The sequence below is a fragment of the Electrophorus electricus genome, chromosome 8 (assembly GCF_041902795.1).
Source record: "Electrophorus electricus isolate QZ-2024a chromosome 8, ASM4190279v1, whole genome shotgun sequence".
Classification (NCBI taxonomy): Eukaryota; Metazoa; Chordata; class Actinopteri; order Gymnotiformes; family Gymnotidae; genus Electrophorus; species Electrophorus electricus.
In genome coordinates this window covers 26,122,918-26,144,974 of record NC_137504.1, presented here as the reverse complement: position 1 = coordinate 26,144,974, position 22,057 = coordinate 26,122,918, and the positions used below count along the sequence as shown (strand labels likewise).

Sequence of the window (22,057 nt, the reverse complement as noted above, 5' to 3'; positions counted from 1 at the left end):
GTGAGTGAAGCCCTTATCCCATTCACTCGTCGCGAAGCTTTTCCCCCTGCCTACACACACACACACACACACTCACTAACTCACTCACACCTCTCTCTGTCTCTCTCTCTCTCTGTGTGTTACCTCATAGCTCTTAGCCTTTGATGTGAGTTGATATGGTGCGCTTATGCAGCCCTGCGTCTTTCCTTTGCTTCCGTGGGCGCCGGGGGCACACTGCCGAGCGCTAGGCGTGCATGCCGACTGTGGCCAGTGCATTCGCGGGTTTTTTGCGGGTGTGCGAAAAAGGGAGGAGGGGGGAGACACCTGCACTGGCGCTAAATCTCCTGTATTAACCTATACCCTGCCTGCCGCTACGGCGTGTGCTCACCTACCCCTCTGTTTAAAGAGCTTTGTAACAGTAGGCTTGGTGCTGTGCCGTGTTCACATGCACGAAGCCGCTGGCGGGCCGCCGCTTCCTCGCATTCCGACCCACCGTGCCTCTTCCTTTCCGCAGCCGCAGGAATGTTTATAACCCCACCTCTGAAACAGCCGAATCCGTCTTCCTGTGTTAACATGCCATTGGCGTCATATGGCTGGGAGCGTGGTTTCCGTGGTCATCAGGGTGTTACTAAATTGTTGCTGCACAGTCCTAATGCAGAGCGGGAAAAACCTAGCAAATCTAGACAGAAACGGAAATGTGATTAACTTTATACCAGATCGTAATTGAATTATGCAGTGGTTAAACTCTTTAAAGTGCTTTTAAGTAATGATGGTGGGGATATTTAGCTTCCCATGAACAATAAGGAATTAAGAGATTAAGTTTCTCAGCATTATGGGATGATGAGGGTGCAGGGATCCATATGAGTCAGCCAGCAAGCTTGGGCTCAGCTCCACCTACTCATTGGAGGCTGTCGTTGCCATGGTTCTTGCTGTGCACCCATCCAATAACATGCCTCTTGTTTTTTTTTTTTTTTCCCTTACCCCTGCTCTGTCAGATGGTCTGGCAGCGTTCAGAGCTTTCCTGCGCACAGAGTTCAGTGAGGAGAATCTGGAATTCTGGTTGGCGTGTGAGGATTACAAGAAAGTCAAATCGCAGTCCAAGATGGCATCAAAAGCTAAGAAAATCTTTGCAGAGTACATCGCCATCCAGTCTTGTAAAGAGGTGAGTTTTCACTAACAGCGTTTAACAGTTTCAAAACAGAATGCCAGAAAAAAAAAAAAAACCTAACAAAACTGTTCTCAGATCATCGGCTCAGAGATGGCTGACTTCAGAAAACAGCCCTTTTGTTTGGAAAGCAGCTTAGTTTTAGCCAAGCACATGCTGCCTAAAATCAAAGTTAATGTAAATAAATTAGGCCCATCACTAAGATCTCTGGATAAACAGAGTCTGCAGAGTCCAAATGCCCTCGACTAGGGACCAAATGCCCTTGATGGGGCTGCCCTTTGTGCCCTTCTGCTTTTCCAGGTATGACCCACCACTTATCCATGGCTCCCACTGGGAGACCTGGGACTAAATCGACTAAATCACACTTGACACATGCTACGCTTAGGGAGTGATTTTTATCATCTGTTTTCACTTCCAAAACTTAGAACTTTCTGTGGAAATTTAGATCAAGGCAGCAGCAGGGATTAATGGAGGTTTCCGGCTGTCCTTCTCCTTAATCTGCCATAATGACTGGTTTTGGATCATCTGACTAGCTCTGAACAGGGCGAGCAGGTTGTCCAGCTGGCTGAGATCAGAGAAAAGCGGTTTGACCTGAGGCCTCTGGCAGCACCTGAGCTGTTTCCCGTCCTTCTGCTCTCCAGGTGAACCTCGACTCGTACACCAGGGAGCACACCAAGGAGAACCTGCAGAATGTCACGCGCTCCTGCTTCGACCTGGCCCAGCGGCGGATATACGGCCTGATGGAGAAGGACTCGTACCCCCGCTTCCTGCGCTCGGAACTCTACGTGGACTTGGTGAACCAGAAGAAGGGCAGCGCCACGTCTACGGCATCCTCGTCGTAATGTGGGGGGTTGGGGAGGGGGGGCCGCCCGCGCGCCCAAACAGACACTAGCAACTAGCATCGCGGAGGTTTCGTTCACTTCGAGTTCTGTTCTCATTCGCCATCCTGTCCTACGATGTGCCGAGGCAAGACGCACTGAGGAGGAGAGAGGAAGAGAGATGTTCACAGGGGCCGGCATGGAGAAATGCAAGAGGTGTGAAGAGACGTTGTGGCCCAGTCCGGCGGGCTACGCACAGAGCCAGACGAGTGGGATGTCCCCATGACGAGCGCTGTCTGTTGTCGTCGTCCCCCGTTTTTTATTTATGTTTTCCCAGATGTACTGGAAAAAGGAGTGCAGGGGGCATGTCTTGCTTCGACACAGAGACAGTCGGGCACCGTTTGTTGCTTCTTGTCGTTTACGCCTCCCCTTTCTTCCCTCGCTGCATGGCCTGGGCCTCCTCCCGCTCCTCCCGTGCCTGCGCTATTGGTACGACGCAGATCCCGCTTTCGTGTTTTTTTGCAATGACTCTCCTGGACGACCTGAAGCTGCTTAGTTGAGCAACAGGGGAGCCCTGGGTGATGCGCACACCTAGCCTGTTAACCCCACCCTGTGTGGCTGTGCACTTCCCAATTAAAGCACACTTCTGAAGCATCAGCCTGGCTGTCTCATCTGTCCATCCCCCCCATGCCCTGACGACATGGTCTAGTCCTAGCAAGACATTTGTTGGGTGGGAAAGTAAACAGCCACAGAGGACTGGACCAAACTTGGATGGCTAGGGGGGGGCAACTCGGCTTTCAAGTGATTGGAAATCAACACTCTGCTGGTCTCCAAAAACTGTACAAAGCATGTGAGTGTGTTTGTGTAGCCAATAAGCAGTCGGTTGTAGTTCTACAGTAGAGTGAGTACTCTTACGACTGAATGGCACGTGGCTATGGAGCATTCAGGCTTGTTCAGGCTTTCAGCTTCTAGTTTGTTTGTTTTTTTTTCTTTTTAATGCATAATGTTCTTGTAGGGCTCAAACCTGCACTCCATAGATAGATGGGGAATAAGACCAGTTGAGGTCTGTCCCACTTTTTTTTGGTTTGAATTTTTTATAATGAGAGACAATGCTTTATCTGTACAAATGTTTGTGTATTTATTTAGGTCCTTGCTGGGTTTGGCGTTCATTGCACTTAGCTCAAAGCCCCACCCAACCCTTAAACCCAGGCCCCTCCCACACGCCCCATCACCTCCACTCACCTCCACTACCCCTACCCCCTTATACCCATGATCCTTCACTGTCCTGATGTAAGTGCAATATTTAGTATTTTTTTTTGTATCTTTTGGATAAGTTTCGCTTTGAGACAGAATGGGTGGAGCTCTGTATTTAATTTTTATTTGCATTGCAAAAAAAAACCCAAACAAAAGAATAACCTGCTTGAAGACTGAGTTGCAGTTTGAGAGTAATTAGTTGTCAGTTATTCTAACTGTGTATTCCCCGGCAGCAGGCAGCCAGGGCCTTTGGATGTAAATATAATTCTTAAGAAAAAAGTGAAACGATGAAAGACAAACCCAATGTTGTGGGGAAACCATGAAGCATGGTTGTATCTATGTAAATACTTAGAGCATCAATGCTATAAAATGACATGTAATGTTATCATTGGGAATGAGTGGGGAAGGTCCACGTCTTCCTTGGTCATACACTGCTTGTAAGGAGTTTTATGAAATGTATTTTATCATTTTCACTGTTTACAATACAAATGCATCTCCTAAGATAGCAAGCAAAAAAGAAAGTAGAAAAATTCATGTGGTGTCATTGCAAAAAGAGGACAATAAAATGTTTGACTGGCTAAAATCAAGCATTAACTTGATCTTTTGTTATTGTGTTCACGTTAAACATGAGCTGACTTTAAATGAGGTGTGTGTGCGTACATTAGTCAAGTTCGCCTCCGTCAGGCCTTTGTAAATGTGTACAGCAGGCAGGTCTTCAGTCTCACAGGGCCCCTTTCCTAACTAGGTGGCCTGAAACAGTCACGGCTCATCCCAAACCTCCCGAACATGCTGCTCCTCCACACAGCAGGAGCAAGGTGAAGAGCATGACTCATCCACACAGAGCATGCGGCACAGTTGCAGGCTGCCATTTGGGTGGAGTGTTTTTTTGTTTTTCTTACGCATGCTGCACTTCCTTCCACCCTTTCATAACTTTCTTCAGTTGTCTGTTTTATTTTCTCTCTTGCTTGGTGTCTGGCCATGTGAGCAGCTCCTCTTCAACAACGATCAAATAACCCTATCAAACCTTCAGGTGTGTCAGCAGTAAGAATGATGATTAGGATATGATTTCTCTGTAGGGAACCTGCTGCCTTTACTGTACAGAAAGCTTCTTGATCTTTAAATATAGCTCTGTGATGATTCAGTACATGTTTGCCAGATGGTGTATAATTCCTCCAAGACGATACAGATTTTTTTTTCTCGTTGCTGCTGCCGGTGAATTCCTTGTCTGTGCCGTTACCCCTAATGGTTTTGATGCTTTATGTTCTGTATGCTTTGATCATGAAATCCAACTTTTCAAACAATGGCAGGCACAACTATACTAACTAAAATTAGATGATATAATTGGGCACTACTAGTTTTCTTTATGCTTTTTGTAGAAGTTCCAGTGCCCTTGTAATACAGCAACATCATTGATGATTGCTAGAAATGGCAGTGGTCCAATAAGCTTTTTTTCAGTTACTTAGGAACCACCCTGCTCTCTGCCAGTGTGTAATGAGCTGATTGGCCAAGTCAGCACTGTAAGCAGGCTGATTGGTCGATAAATCAGCCTACTCACTGAAGTGCCATCAAGTCTGCATGGGAACCAAAAACACCTGCCCCATATACTCCAGTCATTGCTTCATTTGTGGACGGAGCTAGTCCCCAGGACAGACAGACACACACACACACTCTCTCTCCTAGGAAGCCTCAAGTCACAGGTGGAACTTGTGCAGTTTCCAGGAGGCTGACTGGAAGCTGTAGAGGGGATAGGTGACAGTAAGCTGAAGACAGTTCTGTTTGCACACTGCTAAGCTCGTTATTGCTCCTCAGAGGATCTGGCAGGATGCACCAAACCTCAGAGACAGGGAGAACAGCCTGCAGATTGGATTACACTTCTCCTCAACAGACTGGATTGCCTAGTTGCTAAAGCAACCGCGAGTGTGTGCGCACGCACACGCATTTGTTGGTTTAAGCCATAAACAAGCATTTGAAAGGCCATTCATGTTTACATCAAATTTATGGAGCATCATAATTTTAAAGATTAGTCCTATATGTTTATTTCCAATACAAGTCAGCAGCACATTCGATTTTGCTGTTTGCAAATAGCACACCCATTTCAACACCCTCTTTGGTGCTTTTAAATGTGCCCTACTATGCGTGTTACTGTTCAGTACTGCATTTTGGAGCTCTGAGAATTATATTATGGGCTCAGAAACCATGTCCCCCCCACTCCTCGGCGCTGCCATGCCCTGCGGGTGGTGGTTCATCTCACCTCCGTAATCTTTGACGTAATCTTCGCTGTGTTCCGGTTAAATGTTGCATTCATTTAAAAATTCTCCTCCTCACATTCAAGGCAATTAACAATCTTGTTCCCTCTTACCTCTGCTCTCCTCCACTCCTCCACATCCACCCTTGCTTTCAGGTCCTCCACCCCAGAACATCCTCTCGTGTTCTCAGGCCCTCCTCTCTTTTTGCCATCTTTAGAATTATTCCTCGTCTCTGGAATTCTCGTTCGTCCAAGTTACACAGTCCGGATATCTTTCGACATTCACCATTCTATCCCCCAAAATCATCTTTGTTCTCTTGCATACAACATGGCCCTGCCTAATCTGTTCCTCTTCTTTCCCTATTTGTGTGTCTCCTAAGTTAATGTATTCTGTCTGTTTTGTTCCTATACTTCTGTGTTCTTGTCATAACTGTATTGTTTTGCTTCTTTTGTATTTTTATGTTTTTGCTGCTTTTGTGTTCATATCTTTTTTTTAAATTTTTATTTTTAAATTTCTTAATTCTTTATTATTTTTATTTTGTTGTTTTGGGTTTTTGAAAGGAGCTATATAAAACTATAATTATAAATATAATTATTTATAATAATAATTATCAGTGGTTCACTGTAATAACTGTGCTGCCTGTGCTTTGTAGGTGGTATTTGGCAGTAATGCCTGTGCTGCCTGTGCTCTGTGGGTGAGGTTTAATGGCCTGAGGTAATGCCTGTGCTACTATTTGTGCTCTGTGGGTGATGTTTGATGCTTGGGAGCATGGCCATGTGCTGAATTATCCACCTTCTGTGTGATGCCTTCTTAGAGCTGTTTTTGGAAGTTTGGAACATATTCAGTCAGATGTTAACACGCTCTGATGCACGCTCTGATCTAAATACTTCAGACTCCACGTTAAGCCGAGAAGTTAGCGAAATCAAATGCAAGTCAGGCCATGGAAGACCCGATAGCTGTAAATACTGCAAAACTGAACAAATGACTGACGCATGCATAGTCCAAGAGCTCACAGTTTGTTTAGTCACTGAATAGCTAAACAGTGGCAGAAATGCTGTCCTACAGCTGTACAGGGCAGTGCACTGTGAACTGGGCAGCACTCAGATAGCTGTCCACCAGCCAAGCTGTCAAGTTCCTCCCTGAGGCCTGCAGAAGTGTGGCAGCCTTTCTCCCCTCGGGGTCCTGTGGCTCTGGTGACTGGGGCCAGAGCGGACGCCAGGCCACTGAATCATACAGCAGCCAAAAATGCTCTAGGGGTTGCAACGAATCTGGGCTGGGTTGCAACAAAGGCCTACTATGCTGTATAATGAATTTCATGGCTAATGACTGCTTTCTTTCTGTGCTAACTTTTGTAAAACTTTTGTGACATCAGTGAAATCAGATGCATCGTTTGGTTGAATCTTCACTACTAAATCCTGATGCAGGATGAACATGGCTCCAAACTGTAGAAACAGAATTGTTGTTCTATTGCAAGTCAAACTGCAATTTTGTTTCTCCCCTGTGTTTTCTTTATGCTCTGTCTATGTGCAACAGCAGTCCATATCCTGTTAGTTAAGCAGTGGCACAAAAGACCCCAACCACAGCTGCCTCAAATAATTAATACACAATAATTAATTGATTTTTCACTGCACATATGTTAAATATTAAATTGCTGAGCAAAGACCTGGTAAAAGCTCTTATGCTGTAAACATACACTGTAGAAGAGCTCTTGGGAGGGGAGGAATACTGTGATTTCACATATTTTTGTGAGACAAGGTCAGTTTGAAAGAATTTTTAATCAGAGGGTCATGGTAAGAGCAAAACAGCACTTAAAAGGAGGTATCTTCTAACCGGTAATGCCCTTGGGTTTGTACAGTAAGCCTTTTGAAAGCCAGATATTCATGACAGCTAAAACATCTATCTGGAAATGTCCAGTGGTTGCGTGCAAGTGTTCTTATGATAGGAAGATGGAAAGGGTGACCAGGAGGAAAAGTCTTCCCCCTCTGATTGGGATAAGAGAGCAGAAAGCAAGCCTTTCTATTATCCATACTGTAGGGTGGGGGTGGGGCTTGGTTGTGGCCTCACTGAAAGCACAGGATTTTGGGTCTTGTCCATGATGGCTGGTTTTCTTCAGGGAGACCTTGTTCATACGAATGTACACTCAAACAATTCAAACTGGTAACCATAGGCATTCTGCATCCCTTTTCATGGAGTAGATTTAAAGTCGTTGCATAAGAATGTAGAATAACAGGACACCAAGCCTTCACTGGTCAGCGAATATAAATGCATTTCTCTAATTAACTCCTTAATTTGCACTGATTAACTCCTTAATTAAGGAGTTAATCAGTGCACTAATGAACTCTTTAATGAGTACTGATTGGCTTTTTATCAGTACTGACACACCATGGAGTATTACATCATCATTTGGAATTTCAACTGATATAGCAACAGCGTCGGATCAACAGCAGATGTTTCCACTGCAGAACCAGTTAGAATTTTGGAAGCCTGCATTCCATAAAAACTCTCTCCTGACAACGGTTAAGGTGTTGTGTCTGCACCCACTGGACTGACAGGTATACCAATGTTCTAAACGAATGTGCAGGGCAAAACAGCTGAGGTCATAACTGGAGTACGGAATGATTATATTTTTCCAGTTGAGTTGAAGGTATATATTTAAAAGGCCTTATGCAACCCTTTCATTAAATATCCAATAATGACATCCCATCGTTTCCTGAGCTCTGTTGATGTTTCTAATCATTCGTTGAATGGTACTGCAAAGCAATAAAGTTCTATTTTTTGGATGACTGCACTCCCGCTGAGGTGTGCAGGATGTTGAACTGTGCCATGAGCCATAAGCCGAGGGCAAAGACGAGAGAGAGTCTGAGCACCAGGCTGAACGACACACATAATGTCATCAGTAATCCTGTTCCACAAAGGATTACATGCTTAAGCTGAAGGAAAAGACACCTGTTATACGTGGGACTCATAAAACAATGTTCCAACTTTATACTTGTAGTGAAGGTAAACGTGTGTTTAGGTAACACCACCCAAAGTATCCAAGGCGAAGTAATGTATAGAGAAAGCGGCCTGAAAGGAGATAACACGAGGTAACGTGGTTCACACGGGATGTGCTCAGGTTGTTCAGATGTTTGATTAATAGTCCATCAGCCTACAGAATATCTGTGGGCTGCATTAGGAAAATTGAAGGGGATGAAGCTATTACCAGCCTTTTAACCAAATGAACAAACTGCATCATACCAAACTCTATTTAAAAAATGGAAATGGGTACTGGGTAAGTAATCTTTAATATCCACAATTAAGATGTTTTCTACAACTAGAAACCTCCTAACAGCTCAACCAGTATGACTGGTACTGTTAACTTAATGAGAGCTTTATTTTAACATCCAGTGCTGGTACACATTTCAGGAATGAAGCACTCTGAAGGTTTTTTTTAAGCTCCACACACATCACAGACTGTTGCCTTAAGCTATATGGTGTTACCCTGCTGGAACAACTTTACATAGTGACCAAAAGGAAGAAAGAAAGAATGTAGACATGAAATTGATACAACCGATGCAGACGTCTTCTGTCAAGCACGTATGTCTGTGCTTCATATGCTTCACCTGTGACCCTGCAAAAGGTGTGAAAAACATTTACTCACTTGGGCTCAGAAAATGAAGTCCTCTGCGATTCCTCTCAATGTCACTTGCCCTCAGAACAACGATGTAATGGAGTAACACTGATACGTCACTGATGACTCACTGCAGTCACCTCGGCGTGAACTTTGTCCAGCAACGTTCATCGTGCAGAATGGTGTCACCATGATGAATTATAAAGTAACTATAAACAATAACGGTAACACTTTACTGAAGGATACTACATGACACCTGCTTATGACCTTCATTAAACATAGTTAAACATACATAAACATTTAGATTTGCTTATTCTAACCATAATCATAAAAGCTGTTTTTGTCAACTGTAATGTCAAGTTGACATAACATTAGGATGTGCCATGATGCTTTGTGGGGTGAAATGGCATGACCCTTTGTGACACTGGACTTTGTCAGCTCAGCATTTTTATGTCAGGGTAACATAATGCTAATGATTTGTCCCAGCTTGCCCTGTGAGACTGTTGGTAAAATTTAACAATATGCTCCATAGTACTGTATCTCATGTCTTGTCATAACAATGGCATGAAAAACTGCTGTGTAACAGATATTTTAGTGAAGTGTGTGTGTTAACCTGTAATTTCAGTGAATTTTTTGAGGGGTGTTTCATAAAACTTTTATGAATCCTTATACAATGTCATGACAGTGTAATGACAGAGTAATGTATATTCTACAAATATTTATATATATTAAGACAGTTGTTATGAAGGGTTTATGTAGGTGTCATGTAGCCTTCTAAACTGTGCCCTTCAGTAATGTGTTACCAGAATAACATATAGTCTCATCCAGTACAGCCAATTTGAATGTAAGTTCAATTTCATGAATTCAGTCTGGGCCAGTTAGCTATTAAAAGCCTTTTAAGGGAAAGTGTAAGGACTAAGTTGTGTATGTATAATTTGTAACAAATCTTTCTCTACTCCTATAGGTTGTTTTTTTTTTTTTGTATTTTTTTTTTACACCAGTCTGAGTGGGTGACAGCATAGACTGGTTTACAGTGAAACCTTTTACCAAAACCGTGCCTGCGTAACAGAGTATGGTGTAAGCACACAGGAAGTGATTCATGCCTCCTTCCTGCACATGGAGCTTGTAGCCTTCTGCACCTACAAAATGAGAGAAACACATGAGGAGTATGTCGTCTCCAGCAGGTGGCTGTCTTCAAACCAAACACTTTGAAGGCTGATTTGTCAGGATGAACCCAAACAAAGTGGCACACTTTAATGAAGCAGCTCGGAGGTCTGGCCATGTCAATCTGATGGGGCACTGGTTCGTCAGTTGCAGGCATGTTCAGGCTATTCTTGGCTGCTTGAATGCATGTGTTGACTGGCCCCTAGCACTCTGGGGACATAGAGACAGTCTGTGTACATGATAGAGGGACAGAGGCAGTGTGCATACTGACAACCCATTGATGTACGAGGTGAGGGCCTCTCTAGCTGACACTGTCAAATCAGGAGACATGACTTTGACATATGTCATAGACTCAGACACGACAGTGACAGAAAGGATGCTTTGGGATCAACGGCCTCAGTTGCAGGTAATTAATGTTCCACAGGTGTGTATGGAGGCACACCTTTGTGCACCTGTCAGAAACTCATACTGAACTACTGTTGTCAACGAATGCTTTAAATTCAACTAGACGTATATAACTGCAGAATTACCGTGGATGTCTGGCGTGTGCCTCGGCCGCTGCACTAAAGAAACTGCATGACGGACGAGAGTCACACAGTGTCACTTGCTAGTCAGGCTGAACAGAGCTACTAATTCAGCCACAACTGTGTGGTAATAATGGCAGAAAGTTACATATCGGTCACAGAGAGAGTGATTTGCACAACTGCAAATTTGGTTATTAAAGACGGCAAAATTGAGGAACCTCGCGTTAAAGTCGTGACCTATGTGAACTAAAGTTAGCCTGCCATTCCGGCTCTAATGCCGCACTGTGTGCACAACTTGCACTTATGTTGATGAGGAACAGTAACAAAGCTCATCACGAGAACCCTACTGCGTGTCCTACTTGCTCAAAAAAGGCAAAACAAACCTCCTGTTACTGATGATACAAAAACAAAAGTTAAAGCAAAAGTTTTCTCATTTTACCCCGACCAAAAACTTGAGCGCATACAATGTCGTAATTACGACCTCCAAACTAATCAGGAATTTCCGAGGAAGACTTTTAGCATAACAGTCGGAGAGCACATATGCAGCCAAACGAGTATGGCCTTGTGTCAGCTAGCAAGTGTTAGCTAGGCAGTGTTTGGGGAGTCGTAGCGTCAATAATGTAGGTTAGCCTACTTTCACATTTTAAATGGTACTTTATGGTAAATTATCATGCAGGATAAAACATCTGTTGTCATTTTTTCCCAGAACTGCGTGCCTTAAATGTATTTAATAAAACATCCAAAGTGGAGTCTTCTGTACTGACTAAATAGCTAGTTAACTAGCTTAGATATTAAAGGTTAGAGACGAAAGCGTCATGCACCAGTGGTTTGATTATTATTTCCCATGGCAAGGAAAAGTGAACAGACAAGTTTGTGTTGAAATAAACATACAGGTAGCTGTGGCTCTCTCTGTATTGGTTAGTGCTCTAAGGGATATGATGCGAAAAAATTAGGTATTTGAATAGCGTCATTCGAATGTAAATTTTCGTCAGTTTTGACAGTGCTAAACTGAACCAAGTCTTGTGTGTCTAATTTTCTTGTTTGTTTTTTTTTAAAGATGCTAATAACAGAGTTCACCCCTTATTTATTTACATTAGTCGCAATGCAGTCATTTTCTGCGATCCCATTTGAGACTCAGTGTCTTTCCCTGCTTCGAGAGCTTTCTCTAGATTGTGGTTTGATTTCCAGAGTTTACAGTGTAAGAGACTGTCCACTCTGTAATACTTGGGAGACAAAACTGCAAAGCAGTCCTTCACCAGACCCATTAGCTTGTCACACTCCCATATATAGGCAGAGAAAGTACGTAGCAACTTGCAATGCAGTGAAACGTTAAGATGCATTCGAGCACTCTGGAGGTGAACAGTGTGTAAAATCGCTAAGGAAAGGACCTTTCTAAGGATGCTCGCGGTCGCAGAGGAAAATAGCTTTTTTTAATTAATAATGTAGTCCAGGGTTTTCCATGTCAGCCCTCAGGGACCCCGAGCCTGAGCTACAGCAGGTAATCAGAACTCCTGAGTCCCTGGTTCAGATGTGTTTGGCAGAGAGCAAAATGAGGGCCTGGTGTGGACATGCTGCTACAGCCAGACCGGACTAGGAGTCACACCATCTGACTCATGCATTTGTAGCATTGAATCGTGAATTAAAAGCCTGTTTGGAAGGAAGTTTGTGAGGCCTGATTTAGCAGAAGAGGACGCAAAGACCTGACGCAAAGGACACATGCTTATGGCGGATGAGGTCACATCTCCAGACTTAGATCAAAGGAGGACACAAACATGTTGTAAATCCCTTGGCTGTGGACACAGTTTCTTGGGTATCAAAACAATAGTCTAGAAAAAGCAAAATAACATAAGGTTATAAAGCAGACAGCTGGGCTAATGACACAGTAGACATGACGCAGAGCTTACACATGGTAAACAGTGGAAAGTAGACCTTTGTTTAAAACAATCCAAATATTGTCTGCTATTAAGTTTTACTGGCATCTGAAAACCCGGGATGAAGATTGCGTGTGTGTGTGTGCGCGTTTGTGACATAGTGTATAGATCAACTTCTTGTGCGTTAAATCATTTTGCCATGTTATGCCACAACTTAAAATGGCTGGAGGAGCCATGATCTTTGATGACCTGCAGTATGTGTGCCACATGTATTTGGTGTTTGCGTGTGTGGGTACATGTGAAAGTGAGGAAGTGAGAGATACAAGGACGTGCAAGGTTGTGCTCTAGTTTGTCTTCTTTGATCTTGTTCTCAGACAAAGTAGACTACTTTCCTGAATAAATATATCGAGTGCGTTTCCTTAGGCACTTTCGCTTTGCATCCCCTACTCTCTCTCACACACACACACACACACACACACACACACACACACACACTCTGTGAACATTCCCACCAACTCCAAAAGTAAGACCTCATCAGTGGCAGTGCCAGTCAGTGACTAAGAATACTGACTCTGTTATGGGGGAATGGAAAACCATAGCAACCTGCTTCATAAAAGGTTTACAGAGCTGTTTTGAGAAACGCAGCAAAACTTGGCAGAGCTGCCATTGCATGGAGGACACTCTGGGCTGATATGGGGCAGGTCCTTAGCTGGACTTTCCCTTGGACTCGGGCTTGGAGCTACCACTCCATGCATTACATACTCACTAATACAATACTCTTTTCCAGACATGCTCCAGTGTGGATAAGGTCAGAACACTTCAACTGCAATTTTAATCAGCTTATTATGATGTCACTTAACTTTGAAGAGTAGTGGACCTTTGGGAAAATTCCTCGAGTCTGAGCATTTCTCGAGGATCATCTCATCTGACACAGCGGGCCATGCGACTGGAAACGCTGATGCGTTGCCTGATGCGTTTAAGCACTTTCCGTAACATGCTGGTAGTGTGGCAGTGATGACTTGTGTTGAATGCTGTGTGTCACACCATGCCACGTGTTCCTTTGTGTGGCTGCAAGCCAACCCAGGGACAAATGGGTAACCTGACGTGTCCAAAAAAAGGAAACTAGCAGAGCCTGGCAAACCCCCCTTTTAACAAGACCAAGCCGTCAGCTTTTGATGTTTAAATAACATTAATTGTGCAGCCATCTCTAAGATGGCTTAAACACCCTCTAAACAAACACATTTTGGGTAAAGTCATTGGCTTGGGTGATGGAGCAAGAGTTTGAACCCCTTTTACCGGAAACAAATGCCATCGCTCATAAATTGCTTTAAAATCATTGTCTATTGCACTACTCACCACTATATACCACTATTTGAGATTAACTTGAGATAAAGGTGAGGCCAAAATTGCAGCCTAAAGTTTATAGGGAGTGTCCTGTGAAAAATTGTGTTCTGCCAATGTTTTAATCCCTAGTACAAGTTTGGCACACAAGGTCAAATACTTAGTCTTCCATCATTAGATGGTTTTACAGGAATACTGGGATATTGGAGTACAGAAGTGTTTGGAAGGCAGGGGAAAATGGGAGGCCTGAATCGAGTGCTAACACTACTTATTTCCTTTGCCATGAATCTTTCTTAAGATGTCACAGATTTTGTTTGTGTCATTATGTTAATAGCCATCAGTCCGATAATCCAATTTCTTCAGAAGTCCTCAAAAACAACATGTGATTTGGTGTTCCCAGAAGTGCAGATGATGGCTAAGTGAGTTCAATTGCACATTGCTGACGGGAGCACCCCCAAAAAAGCTCTTCCCAGAGGATGGACGTTTCTGGTTTCCTCAGCGAAAACCTTGCTGGACCTGCAACAACAGAAAGCACATGAAAATAAATGAATCAACCAAAAAGAAAAAAAAAATCAGTTTGAATAAATTTCATGTTAAGGATTTATTTTTGAAGTTGAGTTGATTTACTATTTTACGGACATTTTATTTGAGGTAGGTGGGAAGATTTCCCCAAAAGGTCTAGACAGTATGAAGGATGACAAGGCATTGATAAACACCTGCCAACAAATCAATAGGAATTTCGCATTTAGAAGGGAGCAGTCTTTCTCAGAAAGTTCCATCATCATAGAAATGACAATTAGCACTTGTTCAAGCAACACACAAAGTGAAGTGAAACTTTAGCACTCATGGCCGTAGAGCATCTTTTGTCTTCATAAATTATTTTCAGAAAAAAACACTTTGGACAGAAAGAACTTAACATGGGTGTTACCCTTCACTGATTATCAGAGACAAAGACGACAGAACCAACTGGTCAGCAAAAGACACATACGATGTTCCATTTACATTTTTCCCCACTTACAAACAGCTGCTTCATTCAGGGACAGTCGATGCTTGAATGATCTCTCTTCCTGCATAGTAAAGGCAGACCAGACCAGGATGTAAACTTTCCTTCAAGGGCTGGAACAGAGGTCCTATTTCACATGCAGCCAGAGCATGAACCTTCCATAACACTTAATGCAGATGAATTATTTGCACAAATCTGGTGTAAAACATGAGTGAAAATAATGTCTGAATGAAAGTGTAAATTATCAATACGACAACATCACAGTGATTGGCTGTTTTGGCCGCTGTATGTATGCTGTTCTTGGTTAATGCCTCTGTGATTTAGTCAGAGTCAGCTGTCAATTTAGCAAGCGGTGCAGGTGATGCACTTATTGTCACGGTAACACAGAGCAGCAGGACTGAAATGAGAGTCAGATCTGTGGTGTGCTCCACATTCAGGGCAGCTATGGTTCGACTCGTCTGCTACTGCAGGCATCAGCCCGCACACAACGCTGTTCAATCGACGTGGAATAACAGAGAGCGCTTGGAAGTGGTAGGTGTGGATGTCGCAGGTCCACAGTCCTCGTAGGCCTATGGGAAATGTAGGCCTCTGTTACACTTTGACATTGTGTAGGTAAAGGAAACATTTGATGTAATGCTCATTGCTGATCATTGTGTACTTTGATGTTAAAATAAAGGTAAATATCAGAACACTTAATGTGAACAGGTAAATGTAATGATTATGTTTTCATACGTTTATGAAGTTATTAGGAAACCTGAATCTTCAATCCACAACATGTTCTCCATCTCTTTTGGAGAGTTTCTAGTTTTTTCCTGGCATTAATCCATTGAATACTCCACCAAAATCCGGAGTGTTAAATCATGTCTTGCAGACCCTGCTGGAGTGCCCTGCAGACTCTCTCTCTCTGCTTGCTTTATTGGCTTAAACGGCATTTACGACAAGAATGCAGCCAAGTGTTGTATAATGTTAGAGGTGTGAGGGTGAAGGAGAAAGGAAGTGCTGTCTTGGGATGAGTTTCTGGTGTTTAATGTACCGGCACACACGCCATCCCTTTCGAGTCTTTTATTCTTCTCTGTGAATGTTTTCCCTGGGCCCCTGGGTTTTCCCTGGGCCTCTGTGTAGCTGCCTGGTGTGAGAACTGTAAAAACGTTAAAGAAAATTAAATACAAAATTAAACAAAATGAAATTCTGCTCTGGAAAGTGCTGGACTGCAGGGCTGTTTTTCTGGGAGCAGGTGAGGCCCGAGAGGAGCGGTGATGTGTTTTGGGAGAAGCACGACAGCTGATCTGGTGGATCTCTTATCTGCGAGGAGAACCTCTTGCCAGGAGAGTCGCTGCAAGGAGCAGCTCTGAGCTGTTGCTTTTCACCTCAGTTCACCACAAGACAATGAAGACAAGGAGTGGAGTAAACATATCACACATAATCAATCAGCTTTGAGCTGAAGTTTCTCTTGACATTTTCATTGGGGAAGGTCTACCGAGGCCTGTTTCCCAGGGAAGGTGTATTAGTGAAGGCCACTTCTGATCCAGCCTGTGAGTCACACACAACTGTGCTGGTACCAGTCCCAGTCTGAAACTTCAGAGGCTGGTGTCACCAATGGGCAGGCTTAGAAGAGGGCTTGTCTCCCCTCCTCATTCTTAATATTGGCATGTGGTCTTGTGGCTTGGGGTAGCAAGCTTCATGTTGTTCTCCATCTGGCTTTTTCAGGTTTGCAGTCTTTGTCTGGTCTGTGAGGTGAATGTCTCTTTCTCTCTGTCTCACACACACACACACACACACACACACACACACACACACACACACACACACACACGGGTGTGGTGGGAAAGTCTGACCTAATACTGTAGACCACAACAATGATCTCCTTGCAGCAGTCTCAGCACAACATCCTGAGCTGATAAATATAGCAGTTCTGAGTGGGGTGCTTGTCCCTGACTTTACCACACGCAACACAGCCAAATGCACAATTCAGGCCCAGATGGTTTTCAACCCGCAGCACATTTGAGAGTTTAAAACAGGTGAGTGCTTTTCCGCCCCTTGATGACTCTGACCATGTTAGGCTTACTCAAACCTATGTGAATGCTTAAATTGTGGCTTTGAGAATGCTAGCGGAAGTTAACGAGCGCCACAATGCACCCCAGAATGCCCTTTTCAGCTGTCGAGCGCCTTGAGTCAATTGTTTTAGGTCATGACTCACTGCCTCTCTCAGGTTCACTGGTCTATTCTGGGCCTTGGTGTGTGGTTTAATATGCAGGCAATGTGTGGTGCGGTTAAAAAAAAAAAAAAAAAAGACTATGACATACTTCAGACTATGACAGAGCTTCCATACGCATTTGTGGCCCTGTCTTTTCATCTGGGGTTCGTTCTGTACACTCCCAGCTCATCATAAACGAATGTGGATTAGGTGTCCAACAGCTACCAAGCTGGTCAACTAAGCAGAGAGGAAGTTGGGAGGTTATGTATCGCAAGCGCACACACCCCTCCAGAGTCCCTAAATTTTCCCATCATGGCTTCCTTTTTTCTGCTTTCATGCCAGGCCTGTCTTGCACACACACACACACACACACACGTACACACACTCCTGATGTGTCCCTACCTGAAAGCCAAGGCGACATTAGCGGTGGCTTCTTTGTGTGAACTGGGGCAGTGGCAGCATGGCATGGCTGAATCAGCCTTACTGGGCACGCCCAGGGGCACGCACATTAGGCTCATTCCTATGTGGACTTGATTCACAGGTCCTGGAGCAGGCTCCAGACCGACGTTGGGCCTCGATGAGATCGGTAGCACTCTGGGGTCTTTTAGTGGGTCGTCAAACAGGTGCAACCCCATTCTTTCCACCGGGTATGTGGATTAAAATGGTTTGTAGAATTGCTATGCAGATAATCTTCGAACCTTTCTGGGAACAGCTGAGAAAAAAAATGCAATGGGATTGTTGTTGAGGTCTTTAAGAAAAGTGGGAAATACAGACCACCATGAATGACCATGTTTCTTTCAATAGACAGGGGTGCGAAGAGCCTAATCTGCACAACAGAAGGAGTGATTTACAGGTAGAATATAGAAAGTCATTAGAGGAGGCCTTGAAGTAAACCTAGAAAATTGAAAATATTTAAAACAAAGTCTTAAAAGACTTTTTTTGATAGAATCCTTATGCCTGCTTCAAAGAAACACACACACACACACACACACACACACACACACACACACACCTTAGAAATACATCTGGCTATTCACCTCCATGGATAGAAAACTTTCCTTTAGAAAATGAAATATTTAGACATGGAGGGCCAACATATACAAGTCTTTAGCCAGCTGCGTTTTCTTTATGATCCTCCATTAAGCATGTGGCGATGAATGATGATTTTGGACAAGGCGTCCATTAGATATTTCGAGACTCAAAATAAGGTCAACGGGTTCTTATATTTGTGGGGATACAAAGCCGTGTTTTTGCATGTGCTTGTGCTGGTTGCTTGAATTCTTTAATATGAGACTCTGTCTGGAGAATTAAATAAAGGAACACACTATGTAGGGATGACAAACAAAATAACAAATTATGTAAGTAAGGCAAGAAAGATCGAAATGGTACTGATGTGATAAATCTGCTGTCATGGATATGAGGTGGGGTGGAACCACTGAGCTAGTACTGGCAAAAGGTGAGGCCACTTTATTATAGATCAGAAGATGAAACTTTGATCACAGCATGTTGGCGCACTAGAACCCAGAGCTGAAGTGCAGCAAACCGCAGCGTTACGTGGATCTATAGGCTCATTAAAGAGAGAAGCAACTCCACGGCTGCCCTGCTGAGTTACAGAGACACTTGAATCAAACACATCTTCAGAGCCTGAAAGGGATCTTTTCACAGTTGAAAAACAGGGGCGAACACCTTGATCCCAGCTTTTAAAAGCCGTTATGCTAAGTCCATTAAGGAGGAAGGATTTATTCTTAGCTGATTGGAATGGCCATGCTAAGACATTTATAGACTTGTCAGAGTTTCCTTAATGCTTTATATTTAGCATCCTTAATGGAAACTTGGTTAAAAATGTTTGATATTTCATTGCAGGACCTTGGAATTCCCCGGTTAAGTCTAAGCACTGATGGAAATAACATGTGGTTGTCATTTTTTAGACGGAGCCTGAGATTATGAAAGGCCGGCTCTAAGCAGGAGAGGAGCCAAACGGAAATGGGAAGCTTCCCCACAGAGGAAGCGCTGGTGTCGAGGGAGGAGAGTTGCCAGACTGAATGCTAATGCTATCATCCAAGCTAAATGTGAATATTGTCTCATGGCCTGTGTCATGCTGTGTTTAGGGGGTTTTCAGGGAAGAGCTGCCCTCATTGCTTATCCTGGTGGTGGCATCACATGTGACTCACAATTCTGGGTTTTAATGGCTTGCCAAAAATGGTAAAGCTTAGTTCTGAAAACATTTTATTTTCATTTAGAAGAGGTTTTTTCTCTCTCTTTCTCCCCATTCCTCCTTTTTTAACTTCTCGTTCACATTGAACACACCATACAGGCCTGCTAAAGTACAGAATAAGCTGGTGTACCTAGCATGTGCCAAAAGAGACTTTTTATTGATATGATATTTTTTAAAGATGCAGGGGTAGGCATTCATACTAATGGAACAGTCTATGTTGGCATAAACCCTGTCGTATCAAAGCCGTGCACTTAAAGAGGTCTGAATGACTCATGTATGCATGCTGCTGCTTCTACTAGGAAATATCTCCCGTCCCCATTATTAGTTTTCTGTGTTCTTAAATGTCAGCAATCCGTGGCATTTAAAAAAAGATTTTTTTTACTCCAGCTAAATTAAAAATGCATTGAGCGGCTTTAGTACTATATTATGCTGCGTTTAAAGAAGAAACCATTATCTCTATCTCAGTAGCCTTACCCCACCAGGCTTACCGTTTTTACAGTGGAGACTGTAAATGTTTGAATTATTCAAAACAATATCTAATTATGTGTGTTTCGCTCAAATGAATGTCCATGGACTCATATCATGGCCAACTGTAAAGAAACCACTTCCATACATATCCCTCTGGACTTTGTGTTGTGCCTGTATTTTGTAACCATAGAGACAGTGATGTGTGTGATGCAGAGACACCGGCGCGCTGGATTTGGCTGTTCCGTCACGGCTCCTCCAGCAGACTCAGCTGGTTTTGCTCTGCAGATGTTAGCAGGAGTGAGGCAGAAAGAGCAGGAGCCTGAAACCTTTAAGCAAGTATGGACGTGTTTCGTGTTGCATGCCATCAAGTCGGGTAAATATTTTGTTGCACTACATACACACCCTGATCACATACTGTGGCACACGTGTGACACTAATTTGACATCTGAAGACAGAACTGCACATACCACCCCACTTTGCTGTACACAGGCCAAGCCTAGGTCCACACCTCATCCTAGCTATGATTTACTGTGTCCTTGGACAGTGGAATTTAGCCTAAGGCTTCATCTGTGCTTGCCAAAACACTTTTTGAACCAGGCTGAACTTGGATTCTACTATGCCTTTGAAGGCATTGCTGATATTGCTTATGTCGAATGTATGTTCATACCTTGCTTCAAAGTGTAACCACACAGTACCTGTGACTGATATTTGGCTATGAAGTGCAGCCTTTGTCCAAATAACTGTTTACATTCATTCATAAACTGTGTTTTCTACAGTTTATTAAAGCGCTTCCCTTAAGTACCATTGTGTATATGTGGCACTCCTTGCTTGGATGTACCTGCAAACTGTATATTTTTCAGGCGCAACAAGAAAAAGTAACACACCAACATACTAACAGCTGTCATGGCTGGGGTTGCTTAGCTGACAAACATTCATCAGGCACTGCAATGATGCTGCAATTTTCCATGTCCGTGTCACTGCTCAGGTGTGGGTGGTTCACTATCCAAACACATCCATCTCACAGTGGTCCTGCGGTCAGACACCGACCACTAATCAAAGGCTAGAAAGCGACAAACACAAACTGTGCACTGCAACACATGGTCCACAGACAGTACGTCTAACTGTACGTCTACAAGTCTGACTCCAGGTAAGTCTGGGCAAACAAAAATCATAACCTGACCCATATCTAAAGGTGATGCAATTAACTTTGCACGCCACCAGATATAGACCTTGCCGAATTGGGAGGATTTAGACTTCAAAGGCCAGGGAGATGATCCCCATAATTCTGCTGTTCTTTCCACTGTCATGTTTGCTCATGGGTGAGATAAGACAAATAGCAACCCAGGCAGGTGCTGCTCAGAGATGGGAAGAGCGCAGACGAGCCCTCCAGTTGAGTAACTTGAGATTTGCAGAAACATGTCCTGTGTTTTGGATCCTGCATGTTTAATCGTGGTAACAGGATGTGCTGCAGTAATCACAGCTTTCACTGATGAACGTGTTCAACTGCCGCAACTTGATTTGATCAACACAGTGATGACAAGAGGAACAATTCATGATGGAATGTTAAACGCACCCACATGTACTTCACAATATCACTCCAGTATACCTATATCTATGCAAATACTCTAATATAGTTTCTTAAAGGTCAGAGGGGCTGCATAACAATACTAGGGCTACCTTAACCAAAAGGAAATCCCTGATTCTTTCAAATGAAAATTTGATATGAAGGTGGTTTAAAATGTAATTATTCCATCATCCTTATTCCTATTACCAAGAAAATGTTATGTCTACACATAGTGCGTGCGTGTGTGTGTGTGTGTGTGTGTGTGTGTGTGTGTGTGTTGCATTTTTAATTCCCTAGTCAGCCAGCGTGTCTCTCTGTGGGCAGGGGTAGTTGCCACACACTCATTTGTACTCCTGCCTTCTCTTCCAGCCAGTTCCTGGAGCTTCTCCTCACACTGCCCCACTCCGACACCCGTGGAGCCAAAATGGCTGAAGTTTCATCATCTCCACATGGCTTCGAATTTCTTAATTAAATCTTTCTGATTGGCCCATGCAGGTCAGAGCAGAGTGAGTTAAAAATGGAAAAGCCACAGAGGACACATCTCCCATGGGCTGATCAAGGATCACTTTTTCCCAGGATCGGCTTCTCTCATGCCTTTAGGTCTTGGTGATCTCAGATCTGCTCTTATGGCCACTGATCAC

General features: G+C 43.5%; 1 protein-coding gene across 17 annotated transcripts in view; it reads left to right on the top strand.

Moving 5' to 3' along the window:
- Positions 1 to 3,803, top strand: part of rgs3a (regulator of G protein signaling 3a) — a 127,531-nt gene extending 123,728 nt beyond the window's left edge. For all 17 annotated transcript variants that reach the window (XM_035526932.2, XM_081720210.1, XM_035526929.2 and 14 more), the window contains 2 exons: positions 975 to 1,141; positions 1,786 to 3,803. In XM_035526932.2, the coding sequence (XP_035382825.1) occupies positions 975 to 1,141; positions 1,786 to 1,986 (368 nt within the window). In that variant the 3' untranslated portion in view covers positions 1,987 to 3,803. The remainder of the gene's footprint in view (positions 1 to 974; positions 1,142 to 1,785) is intronic.
- Positions 3,804 to 22,057: the final 18,254 nt, after the last annotated feature.